We start from the raw sequence: 15,388 nt of genomic DNA on the forward strand, positions 1-15,388 counted from the left end.
GTCATTTGCTTGTTCATAAATCTGTTGCCAGTTGTCCAATCTGGCTGAGGTCAGCAGCACAACAAGGATCGGAAATAGTTATTGCATTTAGTGTGTGTTTGTTCATTTTTAACAGCAGCTAGAACATTCTGAGAGTCCATTTCAAACCTGTACTGAGATCATGGTGCATTTTCACATGTGTTGTCATGAGAGATGGTGTATAGGGGTCAGAAAGAGACGGTTTGGTTCTGGTTTCAGTAGAGTGGGCACTGATGGCGGTCAAGATTACGGGACAGCAGGCCAGGGTTGTGTCTGAGTGTAATGTTTCAGTGAGTCTGAGTGCGATATTTCGGTGTGTCTGAGTGCGATGTTTCGGTGTGTCTGAGTGTGATGTTTCGGTGAGTCTGAGTGTGTTGTTTCGGTGAGTCTGAGTGCGATGTTTCGGTGTGTCTGAGTGCGATGTTTCGGTGTGTCTGAGTGCGATGTTTCGGTGTGTCTGAGTGCGATGTTTCGGTGTGTCTGAGTGTGTTGTTTCTGTGAGTCTGAGTGCGATGTTTCGGTGAGTCTGAGTGTGATGTTTCGGTGAGTCTGAGTGTGTTGTTTCGGTGTGTCTGAGTGCGATGTTTTGGTGTGTCTGAGCGCGATGTTATGGTGTACGTTTATATGTCATGTTTCTGCATGCATCAGGAAAAAGATTCTCAGACCCTTTCCAACATTGATAATTCGCCATCATCAGTTGCTATGTCGCACTCTAGCAACACCTTATTTTGCACTTCGACAGGCATTGGTCAAACTAGGAGAAACATAATTCAACTTGCTCACAGGGCAGGAATTATTTAACTGGGAATGAGGTCTTGTAATAGATAACAGACCCTGTTGAAAACTCTTTCTATTCTTCGTTGACATAGTTTGCTGAACTTAGTGAATCTGCAGACATTTAGACATGTGCTGCAGACAGCTTTCAGTCCTTAGACGTTTTTCTAAAAGACAGTCGAGAGTTTGTAATCTGATCTGTGGAGTTGGATTTACAATCCACTTGTACTTGGAGGTCTCTTTTCATAAGACTGTGGAAGAAAAGAGGCAATTGTCCTTTCTTTTGACCTTGGAGAACAGAGTGAGAAAAGGGGATGATTAAGATTGCGATGGGAGTCACACTGAGAGTCAGAGGTAGAAAGAGAGAAGGGCCAGAGAGATACAAAGGAAAATAAATGAATGCAGGTATCAATAAATATGTGCAGCAAAGCATTTTGAAGTTGGAGTCTTTGTCTATTATTCACTGTTGTTTGGGGCAGTGCGTGTCAGAGAGTTCTGTTTCTCTTTCTCAGTGTCTGGCATTAATCTAAATGCCAGAAAGCAGACCTTACAAATACAGTGATGTCGTTGAAACAGAGTTGTGTAATTCCATACGACATGAAGTTATCCCTTGGTAAAATTTAACAAATAAAATGGGTCCCCTCACAGTTTGCAGCTGATAGAATTGTACACAGTGCAGGACTGGTTCAGCCACTTCAATCTGAAGCAACATAAATAAAAAATTATTTCTGTAAATATGAAACTGCTCTGATATAGGGTTAAATGAGGCTGAAAGCCCCACAGAAACCATTGACTGGCAGATGAAGGAGACGTAAACATCAATGCACACAAAGGCACCCACGCACGGGTATATAAGGCGACACCCACGCATGGATATAAAGAGGCAGCAACCACACAGTAATTTTTAAAAATTCATTCATGGAATGAAGATGTCACAGGTGGGCCAATGTATTCCCCATCCATAATTGCTGATGAAAACACTCTGTTTTGAAATGCTGCATTTCTTGTGCTGCAGGTAAACCTACCATGCTGTTAGGTAAGATATTCCAGCCTTTGAACCCAGTGCCAGTGAAGGATTGGTGGTATATTTCCACGTCACTGCAGGTTGTGATTTGGAGGACAACTAGGCAGATTGTGGTGTTCCATATGATTCCTGCCATTATCCATCTTGGTGTTGGGGATCACAGTGTTCGGAGTTGCTGTTGAAGAAATCCTGTTGAGCGCTCCAGTGCAACCTGTGAGTGGTACACCCTGTCACCCCGCATTTCCACTGGTGGAGACAGTGAATATTTAAAGTGCTCATAAAGTGTGCTGGATGGTGTTGAGTTTCTTGAGTGTTATTGGAGCTGTAGTCATCGAGGTAAATGAAGAGTATTTATCACACACTTGACTAGTGCATCATAGATAATGGACAATTTTTCAGGAAATCAGGAGTTGAATCAGTTACCGTACAATGCTCAGTTTTTGATCTGCTCCTGTTGTCACATGATTTATGTGACCCATTCAATTAACTTTCTAGTCAATAGTAGCCATCAGGATACTGATGATGGCCCTTCTTTTGATGCTGTTGAATGTCAAAGGCAGATGGCTAGACTCTCTCTTATTGCTGGTAGCTGAGCTAAATATTATTTGCTAATTGTCAACTTCAATTTGAATGCAGTCAGATCTTCTTTCATGTAGGCACAGACTGCTTCACTACCAGAGGACAATGATGAAGAGCTGAAGATATTTGGCTTTGGGACGCTGCACTGAAGAGCTCCTGAAGTAATTTCCTGGTGTTGAGATTTTGTGCTAGGTATGAGATCAGTGAAGAGTTGCGTTCTTGATCTCAGTTGATTATAATTTTGCAGAGGCTTCTTGATACGAGACTCAGTCAAATGCCGTTTTGATGTTCAGGATGGTCACTTTCACCTCACTGCTGGAATTTTAACTCTTTTTCCACTTGTGGACCAAAGCTGTGAGGATGTCAGAAATTGAGTGTTCCTTGCAAAACCCAAGATGAATATTGGTGAGCAGTCTATTGATGAGTTAGTGTCCTTTGGTAGCCTTGTCAACAACAGCTTTTGTCACTTTATTGTCAAGAGTGTGGTGCTGGAAAAGCACAGTGGTCAGGCAGCATCTGAGGAGCAGGCGAATTGACATTTCTTCATCCATTGATAAGTGAATAAGCTGATTGGACAGAGATTTGGATTAGTTAGATTGGACTTGTTCTGCTTTTTGTAAATGGACATACTGGGCAATTGTTTACTCTGTTTTATAGATTTTACTGCGTAGCTGTCATGGAGTAGCTTGGCCAGGGGCATGGCTTGTTTACATTCTACTTCTGAATTACAACAAAGGTTCTCAGGGCTCATATGATTTGTGACACCTGCGGTGCTCAGTGTTTTATTCATGTTTCATGAAATGAATTGAATTGGCTGAAGATTGACATCTGTGATGGTGAGGACTTTAGGTTCACACACTCAGCACTTCTGGATGGAGATGGTTGCATTTGCTTTTACAAACATATTTTTTGAATATATTGTGAGGTATTGCACCATGGATGTTGGGGATGTTCCTGGAGTCTCCTTCCCCAGTTGTTCATTTGCTAACAACATATCTGGTTGGGATAGGACTGCAGAAGTTTGATCTGATCTGTTGGCTCTGAATAGGTTAGCTTTATGCTGTGAAGGTGTGTTATCTCAAATATTAATTTAGAATATAATTGACTGGACAATTAACAATATCTAAGATATTTTGGAAAGTTAAGGAAATGCTGCAGCAACAACCCTATTACATTTATAAAAATCTCAAACTGTTCAAATGAATACACAACACTGTCAGTGAGAGGTCAGATGACCCAATTTGTGGGTGTAACAAATCTATTGGATTTGAACACAGTGAGATATTTTTCCCAGGGTAACAGCTTTATTAATCCTGTCCCTTTTCTCTTTCTCTGAAAGATCTCTGATCAAAGTTTGAGAGTTGTAAACATACTAGAATATCTCATCACCGTTAGTGAAGGGTTCCTACAGGAGAAGATGCCATTGCTGCTACCTAAGAGTTCTTGATCAAGAATCCAGAATCTACCTCAATTGTCTCCAGGTAAAAAGACTTCAACCAGCCATACCTGCTCCTGGAAAAAAAAGTCCCAATGCCAACAGCTTGTGACCAAAGTGACTTTGACCACAGGACAATCTTTGAACAATCTCTGATTGTTTTTTCTGAATTAAACTTTGTGGCCCAGGTACTTTTAAGATAATACATTGCAGAGTTTTACAATCTTTTCTTGACTCTGCGATTATGTATGTGTTTATTACTTTGCAAGCAGGGTAGTTGTATATGTTTGCACGTTTAAACCTTTTGTAAATAATATTTACATCTTTCTTTGAGTAAGTGTTGTTTGCAATAAATTTGTTCCTTATTTGTTACTTAAGGAACTTGACTAACATTGAGCTGCGTCTGGTCTTATATTTGTGTTTAGATACTTGGTAATTTCATTCCATTTTCAAATTCAAACTTTTGTTGTGATCATTAGATGAGTAGGACAAGGAATCTAACCAATTCAGTTATGACATATGTCTATACCACTCTGTTTCAGGTGCTTAATACGCACAGTGTCTTGTGTTGTAGTTTCACCAGGTTTGCACCTTGCTTTCAGGTACCCCTACTGTTGTACTATGTGTTTAGCTCAGTTGGCTGTTTGGCTGGTTTGTGATGCACAGTGATATCAGCAGATTCAATTTACACACCAGGTGAGGTTACGTGAAGGTACCACCTTCTCAACCTCACTTTATACATGGTGACCCTCAGGTTAAATTCATCACCTATTGAGAGACCAGCCCTGTTAACTTGGAGGACTCTGTTCTCTTTATGTGTTTAAGTGGATATATCCATAATCTGTGTAAATCAACAGGCAAGCCTATGGTGTAATCAGACATGTGATACAGAGTTAAATGTGTTAGTTGACCAAGCAAGAAAAATAATAGTTTATCAGCTCTCCAACAATATGTATATACCACAGGAACTCACATTATAGTCCCTCAGTTCTACCTGAGTGATTAGTGAGTTTGTATTTGAGAAATTACAGGAAGTACAATTCCAAATGTTACTCCTGGTAAGTTTTTCAATAGTCCTCAGTGAAATTTTGATCCTTAGTTTGGTGATAATGGTGAAGTTAGGGATAGGCCAAGGCATGAGGTTACTGATAGAGTCATAGAGATGTACAGCATGGAAACAGACCTCTCAGTCCAACTCGTACATGCTGACCAGATAACCTAAATTAATCTAGTCCCATTTGTCAGCACTTGGCCCACATTACTCTAAACCCTTCCTATTTGTATACCCATCCAGATGCCTTTTAAATGTTGTATTTATACCAGCCTCCACCATTTCCTCTGGCAGCTCACTCCAAACATGCAGCACCTTTTAAATCTTTCCTGTCTCGCTGCTGGTCATACCCTGCAGCACTCTCTGGGATGCGTAGCCTTGAGCTGCTGGATCTGTTCAGGAGCCGTCCCACTCAACACTGTGGTAGTGTCGCACATGTTGGAAGGTATCCTCCTTGTGAAAATCCAGAGCCAGCATGACACACCCCAACAAATACAGATAGAGAATGACGCACTTGAAGAAACACAGATATAAACACACCCTGATGCACCTGGATAGAGGAGAATGCGTACTTGTGGTGAAACAAGCCCTATCACTTTGAGAAAAGTGGTTCTGTTTGATGTAAGGTTTCCCAGCAATTGGTTATTGGTTTTGCACAGTACAGTGAATATTGTCTTGCTTTGCACAATTCCTTTCTCTCGCAACACAACAATTCTGGAAGATCGCATTGTGTTTAAAGCATTTTTGATTTAAGCTAGATTGCAGTGAATGATTACTGGGCTGAAGTACAAATATTCCACATAGTTGTGTTTTATACAAACACTCTGTACAGATCTGGATCCAGCAGAATCGTTCTTGGCAAGCCAATCATTGTTTATCAGAGTCTCACTAAAGCTTAAAACTGCATGCCTTGTTTTGAAGAAAAACAAATGCTTAGGTATGCTTGTTGTTCTAAATGGTTGAGTGAGTTTGGGGAAAGGGTATGCAGAAGAACAAAACTTCCCCAGCATGGAGTGAGATGGATAAAAGAGAATAAACAGGTAACTTAGCTTTGGAGAATGGCCAAGTCAAGGATATTTTCTTTTTATTTCATAGACTGGTGGAATGGTCACAGCAAAGAAGCAATGCATCTGACTAGATTAGATTCCCTACAGTGTGGAAACAGGCCCTTCAGCCCAACCAGTCCACACCGACCCTCTGAAGAGTAACCCACCCAGATCCATTTCCCTCTGACTAATGCACCTAACACTATGGCCAATTCACCTGACCTGCACATTTTTGGACTGTGGGAGGAAACCCACGCAGATAGGGGGAGAATGTGCAAACTCTGGAATTGAACCTGGGACCCTGATACTGTGAGGCAGCAGTGCTAACCACTGAGCCACTGTGCTACTGTGCTACCCAACCCATACCTTGCTTGCTGTTGTGCTCTATGCCTTCATTTATAAAGCCACAGCAGCTCTCTTCCAGAGCAACTCAGCTGGACCACACTCCAACTCGTTTGCTACAGTTGTGCAGATTTAAAAATGATGATTACTTAATAATAATTATCGAACAATCTTTTGAAAACTGCAACTGAATATGCCTCCTATTTATTCAGGCTGTGCATTTCCAATCCTAAACATTTGCTCCATATTAATGCTTCTCCTCACATCACTTATGGTTCTTTTGATTTAAATCACTTTAACTCAGTGCCCTTGGTTGCAACCCTTCCACAATGTAAACAGTTTCTCCTGATGTACTGTGCGTAAACTCTGCACAATTTTGACCACCTCTATTACATCTGTCAACCTTTACCGTCTGTAGCAGCCCCAAATTTTCCAATCTGCACTTGCAACTGAAGTCCCTCATCCCAAAAACCATTCTTGGAAATCTTTTCTGAACCCTCTGTAATGTTTTCTGATCCTTCCTTAGAGTTGCTTGCCCAAAATTGGACACAATACTCCAGTTGAAGCTGAACCAATATTTAACAAAGGTTCACTTTAACCTTTATGCTTTTGTACTTTTTGTCTCTATTGGTAGAGATCAAGATCCTGTATGAACCACCAATTAAGTACTTTCTCAACATGCGTTCACCTTCACTGAATTGTGTGCATGGACCCTCCATGTTTCTCTGCTTCTATACCTCCTTTTCAATTTTATCCCATAATTTATATTGCTTCTCCTCACTCTTCCTCTTGAGTTGTACCATTTGACATTTTTCTACACTAACTTTAATTTGTCACTTACCTGTCTGTTCTGCCAAACTGTCTATATCGTCTTGAAGACTAGCTCAATCCACACAGTTTATAATATTTTATTTCATATTATAACAGTTTCATATCCACTGCAATGTTGATCGGTTTTGCCCAGCATTCCCAAGTCTAAGGCATTAACAAGTATTAAGAAAAGCAGTGATCTTAATAGTGCTTGTTGGGAATCCCACGATATATCTTGCTGCTTCAGTTATTTGGTTTTTTTACTTTTTATATCTTGCTCTAGTCTGCAAAACAACAAAACCCCATCACCCTGCTTGTTATCTGGTACTTTATCCTATGTTTTTAGAAGCCCATGTGCACCACATAAAACACATATACACCACAAACCCTCATCAAGCCTTATCGTAAAACCTAATCAAGATAGGTAAATACAACTTCCCTGAAACAAAATTGTCTTGACTTTACTCTCAACTCCATCTACCCACGTTCTGATTAAATATCTTCACACGTAGGCTCTCCAGAAGCAAATCCAGTGTTTTTGCAAATGTTCTACCACCTTCAGTAGCCTTGCCTGGTCAGTTATTCCACAAACCTATTCAGGGAAAACAATAACTTCCCTCTGACTCCTCATTCCAAAGTTTGACTGTATTTCCTGATGTTTATTGGTGGGTAAAGTAAAATTTGAACATGAACTTAGGAGAAAAGGTGGTATCTATATGTCTGATTGTGGAGCATAGATCATCCTAACATCTGTCCCCTCCCAGACTGCACCAACACAAAACACAGAAATTCCCAATAATCTGTAGCATGTACAAATGAGTCCTGTCACTCTTACTCTCCCCCTTTGGACTGCATGGCTGTAACAGGCTGCCATTGTGCTACCCCTATTGATTTTCTGTATCAACACATCAAGTGAAAGACTGATCATCACTGGAGAATTTCCACACTGGGAAGTTGGTATGTGTGAATTGTATTCCTAAGATTTTGGAATGCCTTGTAATACAATTGCCAACTGGTAGGCAGAAAGCCAGTGAGCATTGGAGCCTGGATCAATGAATATTATTGAATTGCAGAGCTGCTCAATGAGCTGAATGACCTCCTTCTACTCCTATTTCTAATGATCTTATAAACCATGGAGCTCAAGGTACTGTAACTGTCAAGGGATACCCAACTTCTTGGCCTGACTTCAATGAGATTTGAGATCCAACATCAGGACTACAGTTATGACATAAATGTAACAACCCACTAGGGAGAAGAGGAGTCTCTTGAGGATTAAGTGAGCTTGAAGGTGACACAGTGGCAGTGAAAGATTGGTGCTGTTAACTTCCTTCAGGAAATGCTGTAACTGATACTTAAATGATAGGTAAGTGTGTTCAGAATACTCCAGAGCTCAGAGCACTGTTATGAATATCAGACAAATAAGCTTATTAATAGAATAGTCTTGTCATGGGGCCTGGTGCTCTTTCCAACTTGATCCTTATTACCACGCAAGCCTGTGTACTCTTGGTTAGGCGTGATAAATAGCAGAATGTTACTAAAGACTCCGTGGATTTGTGAGCCTTGATCCTTAACAATTTCTGTCTAGAATTTCTTACTTTAGATGAATAAGATGTCTCTTTAGGGAAGAAAAGACATTGAACTGTGTCTGAGGTAAACCAGACTACTTATGTGGATTTTTCAGGAGTTTGGTTTGGACACACTTGCACACGATAATGGGTATCAGCACGTGCCAGACTCAAAACTGACCATAAATAACCGCTGTAAGCATACAGAACGTATGTATGCTGAGATGGTAAGATGTGTAAGAAGTATTTCAAAGCCATCTTTTTTTTAATGTGTGTGTGTGTGATGTTGCAATCTCTGTGGTACTGTGGTTTTCAAAAATATTTCTTTCTGCAGTTGAGGTCAGAGTATCAGAAGAAGGAAAAAGATGATTTACTTTAACTCATGCTGCTTCAAACTCTGTTAAGCCATCAATTCCAGATTAAAGCTCACTTCACTGGTCAGCAATAGAGGCAGAAACTGATCCAGAAAATCAAAAACAATGTTCATCACGACAACTTGTTGACACAGAGTCTCACACAAGGCTTGTTTCATCTGCCTGGCTATCATGACAACTATATTTTCAAAGCAGAGCTGCTTTTTGACTTGTGGAGATAGCACAGAGATCAAAATAATGTCTCAGTGACTGGCTGTAGGTCGTGGTAATCATTGATATGAAACAGTAATGGAGTGCACAACAAGAGATTGTTATCTGTTTATCACATCATAGTGTGGCACGGTGGCTCAGTGGTTAGCACTGCTACCTCACAGCGCCAGGGACCTAGGTTTGATTCCAGCCTCAGGTGACTCTGTGTGGAGTTTGTACATTCTTCTTGTGTCTGCGTGGGTTTCCTCTGGGTGCTCTGGTTTCCCCCCACAGTCCAAAGATGTGCAGGTTAGGTGAATTGGCCATGCTAAATTGTCCATCATGTTCAGGGATGTGTAGATAAGGTACATTAGTCAGGGGGAATGGGTCTGGATGGGTTACTGTTTGGAGGGTAAGTGTGGACTTGTTGGGCCAAAGGGCCTCTTTCCACACTGTAAGGATTCTAATTCTAATCAGACGTCTAAATCTAAATCTAAACCCAACACAAATTAATGTCACCATTTAAACAGCCAACCAAACAAACAATGGGAAGTAAGACTCAAATGAAGGAACTTTCCTATTTGCTATTTGAAATGTCTTGAGGGGTGAGTTTCATGACAGCAGTCTGGCATGGCTCCGAGTGCCCTTTCCCACACGGTTTTCTGCTCTTTGCCCATCAATTATGCGAGCGGACTCATGAGCTCCCCTCTCAGAGGCAATCCAAGCCAATCCGATCTCTCTGTATATGTCAATCCTACTTTCCCAGGTCAGTCTGGTGATCACTCAGTGAGCTGCACAAAGTACTTGTTCTGACTTACGTGTCAGGAACTTGTGCCATTCCTGGTAGTGGTGGATGGATAAAACAAGTAGGGCTTTAATAAGATGTAAGTGCATGGAAATGTAATCACTGCTCAATGCTGAAGTCACCGCTGAGGGAAAAATCAGGAAGTTTTCTCTCCATGTTGAGAATCTGATTTTTAAAAATTCTCACCACCTGCTCTGGCTTTTATTGTCCTGCCACACCAGGAAATTGAAAAATCCTCCTCAAATCCTTGGGGCCCACTATATGCCCATGTCACAACAACTCTTGATGCATTCAGATTGCAAGAACCCCTCTGTCTGGGCAATCAATTTTAATGTTGAGAAGGAGAGTCCTTCATGGCAACCTAGATGTGGAGGTGATGGTGTCGGACTGTGGTGGGCAGTTAAATATCACACAACACCGGCTTGGAAGTACTAGCTTACACAGCACAGCTACCTGATGAAGGAGCAGTGCTCTGAAAGCTAGTACTTCCCAAAAAAACCTGATGGATTATAACCTGGTGTTGCATGATTTATGACATGGTAGCCTTAGTCAGTGTGGGGATTGAACCCATGTTGTTACCATCACACTGCTTTGCAAACTAATTATCCAGCCAACTTAATCAAACCGCTTTTCATGTTCATTGATGGCATATACAGTAATTTTTAAGCTCTGATTTTTGTTGTTCTAACTTGTCTTTTCACTCAAATTAAAGCAGAGCAGTGCGCATCTTAACGTATCTGAGAATGCATGTTTTATTTTCCTGCAGCACTTCAATCTAACTTCGAAGGCAATAGCTTCGAAATGTAACTCTGGGCATTCTTAAGACTGAGTAGTGAAGTACAGGAGGCAGCTTCACTCTGTAAGGCTGTGCAAAAAGTCTAATCCTAAAGAACGTGGAACTTCAGAAGGAGTGAAGTCATTCTTTCCATCATATTACTCAAACTTGCCTCCTTCAGAAGGGGAGAGAACTGAGCTCAGCAGTGAAGTCATTCTTTAAAACTATAACTCAGTGTTCTTCTACTTCAGGACTTTGTATCTCTTTCAGCTGTTTCTTATTTAAGCAGTCAATGTGCTGGGTGCTTGCTTACCAAAGTGACCAGGGTTGACACGACACTTATGTTACTGCTGGAAATTATGGCGAGTTGGTTGAATTGAAGCTCAGACTGGTTGAGGCTAATTCATGTCGATTGAGACTCATTCAGTCATTTTAAACATGTGCTGTATATCGATGTAAAATAGAATATAGTTCCATGTATTTGTTCATGTCTACTATTTTCCTCTGACCTTTTTGATCATAGATCTCAACATTTCCCAGTGTTGGCACGTCTGGCAGAGCACGCAGCCCAGTGGAAAGGCTCCACCCAGTAACTATAATTTTATAAAGCAATGTTTTTCAAAATCCGCAAAAGGCTTTATTGTACTTCAATGAACGAAACAACTGAAAAGAGACTGTTGTGTGGAGGAAGTTAAGGAAAAAATTGAGAAGATTTTATTAAGAACTTTCACAGAGCTTCATTCCATATGAATTGATAAACCCAACAGACTCTGATATAACACACACCCTTATTATGGCATTCTCAGATATACCCATACACCTCACAGCAATGCATTCTGAAGTACCTCCATTGCTTGCTATAACACTTAAGATATACCACACCTCTCTAGCCATTATATTCTTTGAAATACCTACATTACTCAGTAAAATGCCTTCAGATTCGCCACAGTTACCTCAGATAATTAACCCCACAACATTTAACCCAATCTCCTGTTTCCCTAAAACCTGTGCACTATCTACAGGACATGTGTCATATTTGTCTGGATGAGTGCAGTTTCAACAACACCTCAAGAAGCTCAATTCAAAACACCTTCCAAAACAAAGCAACTGGCTTGATTGGCACTCTGTCCACCTACTCCAACTAGCACTCCCTTCACCCACTGAAGCGTAGTGACAACTGCGTGTACCATCCACAAGATGCACTGCACAAAGGCTCCTTCTTCCCACCCTGTGATCATAACTAACAAGGGCAGCAGATATATGGGAACCCACTATCTGTAATTTGCCCTTTAAACACACACATTTGTCTTGGAACTATTGCTGTTCCCTTAATGCAACTGAGTCAAAATCCTGGATCTCTCTCCTTAAAAGCACTGTTGGTATCTCCACATCCCAAGGACCATAGCATCTGAAAAAAGGTAAATCACCAGCACTTTCTCCAGGACATTAGGAGAGCCAGTCATATCCAAATGACAGCCTTAGTTCAAACTTTTGTACGCAAACCTCATTACAGCCTTGATTCAAGCATGGACAAAAGAGCTATGCCGTATTCAACTGAGTGTGGTATCAAGGAGAAAGTGAGGACTGCAGATGCTGGAGATCAGGGTCGTAAAGTGTGGCACTGGAAATGCACAACAGGTCAGGCAGCATCTGAGGAGCAGGTGGGTCAACGTTTCGGGCAACTAGGCACAGGCAATAAATGTTGGCCCAGCTACTGGTGTCCGCATCCCACAGGTGAATAAAAAAATGTCATGAATGAGCACAAAGAATTAACCTAGGCTGTTGTACCTGAGGAAAAATAAGACTAAAAGGTAATTGCTGAAGGTTGATGTGAGTTGAGATCATTTTACATATATCCATTCATCAGCTCACAGGACCATCACTGTCTCCATCTCACTCAATTCTGGTTACTGTAACCACCTCTGAGATCATTCACTTACCTCAGGGTAACACTCACGAATTTGCACTTCCTTTCATCCTACGTTTTCACTGTAACTCTTCCTGAAATACTCCACCCTTGTCACAGTAATATTTTTAACTATCCCATGCTTCACAATATGGCAGCATTATATACCACACTGACACAGTCATCGACTTTGCCCACATTCTTCATGATGACACTCTGATATATTCAACACTGTCCTTGACATTCTAATATGGCATCCTTCTATTACAAGTTTTAATATACTCACTAGATTCATTGATTTAAGTTATCACCGATACAGATGAGATCACATTCACTCTAATTTTAAACATGTTTTATTCTATTATTGTTGCCCTTTTAAATCTGCTACTTGCACTTCTTTACTGACGTGCCAGTCTGTATGCTTGAGTGCAGTGACAAATGATATCTGCTTGACTCAGTTTTCTCTGTACCCTTACCCTGCTCACATCATTAGATTCTCACTCACAAATCCTTTACCTGGGAAAACTCTGCCTTGATACAGTAAATCCAGCTCAGACTAGCTCTCAATTTTTGGACCTTAACCCATTTCTCCTGAGACGGTATTATGTCAAAGTCTGAAACAGAACACACGGCCACAGTCCCCTTTCGAATTGGGGCAGCTGCATCACTAATGCTGACAAGGAGGAAAGACATCTTGAAGCCATTCTGCCCTACTGGTGGCAGATTCAAGACTGGCCCCATAGTCTATGAATAACAAAAAGGCTTTAATGTCGGCCGAAGTCTTCCAAATAGAAGCAGTCTTCTCTAGAGAACTTCCCGCTGCTCAGTTGGGGTGGGTAAGGTAAAGATGATATATAGCCCATGGCAATAACAGAGTGCTGAGACAGGCACATTTTCATTTCTTCCTGGGTGTTTGATGACACTTCTCTCAATTTCACAAAATGATTTTTCTTGAGTATCTGGTGCAACACCGAAGTACTTGTTTACTTGTTTACAAACAGATCAATCAGATCTCATTGAGTCAACCTCCCTGATTTGTTGCAACAAAGATTTCAATTATTTTTGGTGTGAGGCTGTACCTTTCTCCAGTTAAAACATAATTAACTAATTTTTACTGCAGCAGTAAGGCGCCAATCCTTGGTTTTCCTGAGTGGAAGAAAGAGCAATTTTTCCTCATGTACAAAGGCCTAGATTAATTCTCAGTGCTCATTCATAGCACTTTTTATTGATTTGGTAGATGTGGGCATCAGTGACTGGGTGGCACAGTAGCTTAGTGGATATCCCTGCTGTTTCACAGCACTAGGGATCTGCGTTCAATTCCAGCCTTGGCGACTGTGTGGAGTTTGTACGTTCTCCCTGTGACTGTGTGGATTTCCTCCAGGTGCTCCGGTTTCCTCCCATGATCCAAGGATGTGCAGGTTAGTTGAACTGGACATGCTAAATTGCCCATAGTGTTCAGAGATACATAGATTAGGGATAAATGTTGAGTAATACGTTCAGGGAATGTGTCCGGGGGGTTACTCTTTGGACGGTCATTGTGAACTTGCTGGGCCGAATGGTCTGTTTTCACATTGTAGGGGAATCTAAGAATTAGTCATAAATTCTGAGGAAAAATAACAAAGATTTAACATCAAGTACTGTATATGGCCTTCAGATAGTATCACATAACAACATAACGAAATTAAAAGGGGATTGCATTCAAAAGAAAAGAAAGATAAAAGAGTGTACAGTTTAGAATTTTTTGAATGTTTTTGAGGTGCGGTGTTTAACCTGAAACCAGAGTTGGTGAGTTGATTTCTGTGACCATTAACCTGAGCAAATAGTGCATTTATCTTTTATGTTCTTGGTTTCCTGGTGTTTCATTCCAGTCAGTGTTGTCACCAGGTTTTTCTTGAGGGACAGGTCGAGAACCTTTTCCAATCTGTTTCACTTCTGCATTTAAAGATCAATCTCCTCTGCTTTTGCCATAGAGAGAGAGAGAGAGATAGAGAGAAAGTATACTGAAATAACAGTTTTCTTGTATGTTCCCCATGCTGGTGATGTTTCAGCTCCATCAGCTCACCACCAACTTCTCTAGGGCAACTAAGACAACAAATACTGGCCAATCAGTGACACCCACATCCCACAAGTGAATGAAAATATTGAAGAATATTGTGATGGTGCAAATCAGACATAACAATTGGACAATCATGCAATAGGGCATCAGCACCTTTTCATACCACCCACGGAGAGCCTTTTGGCTTGTTTTGTTGCACTTGGGGCAAATAATAATTTAAGCTCAGGTGGAATTTTGGTAAATCTACAGAGGTTCACTGAAACTTGGCAAACCCATGTGGACAGATAATGCCTGAGGCCATTTTCAGTCAGTGTTTTTGGCCCCTTTTTAAAATGATTTCAATACATGAAAATCTCAGGTATTGAAAGGAATGATGGGATTCAAGATCAATAGTGCATATTTACATCATCATGATGTATTCCCTCAAGTCAAAGATCCTCTGTGGCATTTGGATTTGAAGATACATTACTGTAGTAGATGAAGAAGGAATTGTGTTGTCTTTGTGTGTGAATGTGAATTCCTCACCATTAAGAACTAATTCCAGACATTTGAATTTTTACTGAATTGTGCTTAATTGCAATACTCCTTTACTAGGACTAAAAGCAAACTAATTGTTCTGTGCATGTGCAGGAGTGGCTA

At 40.8% G+C, this 15,388-nt stretch overlaps 1 protein-coding gene across 5 annotated transcripts in view; it reads left to right on the top strand.

Annotated features, from left to right (window-relative positions):
• Positions 1–15,388, top strand: part of LOC132827096 (transcriptional activator MN1-like) — a 133,195-nt gene that overhangs the window by 78,945 nt on the left and 38,862 nt on the right. The window contains exon 2 of one of the 5 annotated variants that reach the window (XM_060843577.1): positions 3,735–4,109. The exons of the other annotated variants lie outside the window; for them this stretch is intronic. Within the exon in view, the coding sequence (XP_060699560.1) occupies positions 3,735–3,742 (8 nt within the window). The 3' untranslated portion in view covers positions 3,743–4,109. Of the gene's footprint in view, positions 1–3,734; positions 4,110–15,388 lie in introns of those variants that run through there. 5 annotated transcript variants of the gene reach the window in all.

This window comes from Hemiscyllium ocellatum, chromosome 24 (genome assembly GCF_020745735.1).
Source record: "Hemiscyllium ocellatum isolate sHemOce1 chromosome 24, sHemOce1.pat.X.cur, whole genome shotgun sequence".
NCBI classification, from domain to species: domain Eukaryota; kingdom Metazoa; phylum Chordata; class Chondrichthyes; order Orectolobiformes; family Hemiscylliidae; genus Hemiscyllium; species Hemiscyllium ocellatum.